General features: G+C 41.9%; 1 protein-coding gene across 1 annotated transcript in view; it reads right to left on the reverse strand.

Annotated features, from left to right (window-relative positions):
* LOC117939895 (GTPase IMAP family member 9-like) overlaps positions 1-301 on the reverse strand; it is a 3506-nt gene that overhangs the window by 2705 nt on the left and 500 nt on the right. The window contains exon 1 of the mRNA XM_034865306.1: positions 20-301. This exon is cut by the window's right edge and continues 500 nt beyond it. Coding sequence (XP_034721197.1) covers positions 20-301 — 282 coding nt within the window. The remainder of the gene's footprint in view (positions 1-19) is intronic.

Consider the following 301-nt stretch of genomic DNA (forward strand, 5'->3'; position numbering starts at 1 on the left):
TTCCTATTTTCATAATCACGTTCATCCTGGAGTTTCTCAGTAATGTTTTTGATCTTTTCTTCATATCCTGCTCGTAGTTTCTTCTCCAGTTCTTCTTTCTCTTTCCGTATTTGCTCCTCTTTCTCTCTCAGGATGCGTTGTTTCTTCTCTTTGATTGCCCTTTCTGCCTTCTGGAACATTTCATTGGTGTAGTGACTTCCTCCGTTCTTCTGGACTATGGTTCTGATCTTCTTAAGCAGCTCGGTGACCTGAGAGCGATTCTCCAGCTCATTATTAAAGACATGGTACTGACCATTGCACC

Source organism: Etheostoma cragini, unplaced genomic scaffold (genome assembly GCF_013103735.1).
Source record: "Etheostoma cragini isolate CJK2018 unplaced genomic scaffold, CSU_Ecrag_1.0 ScbMSFa_1395, whole genome shotgun sequence".
NCBI lineage: Eukaryota > Metazoa > Chordata > Actinopteri > Perciformes > Percidae > Etheostoma > Etheostoma cragini.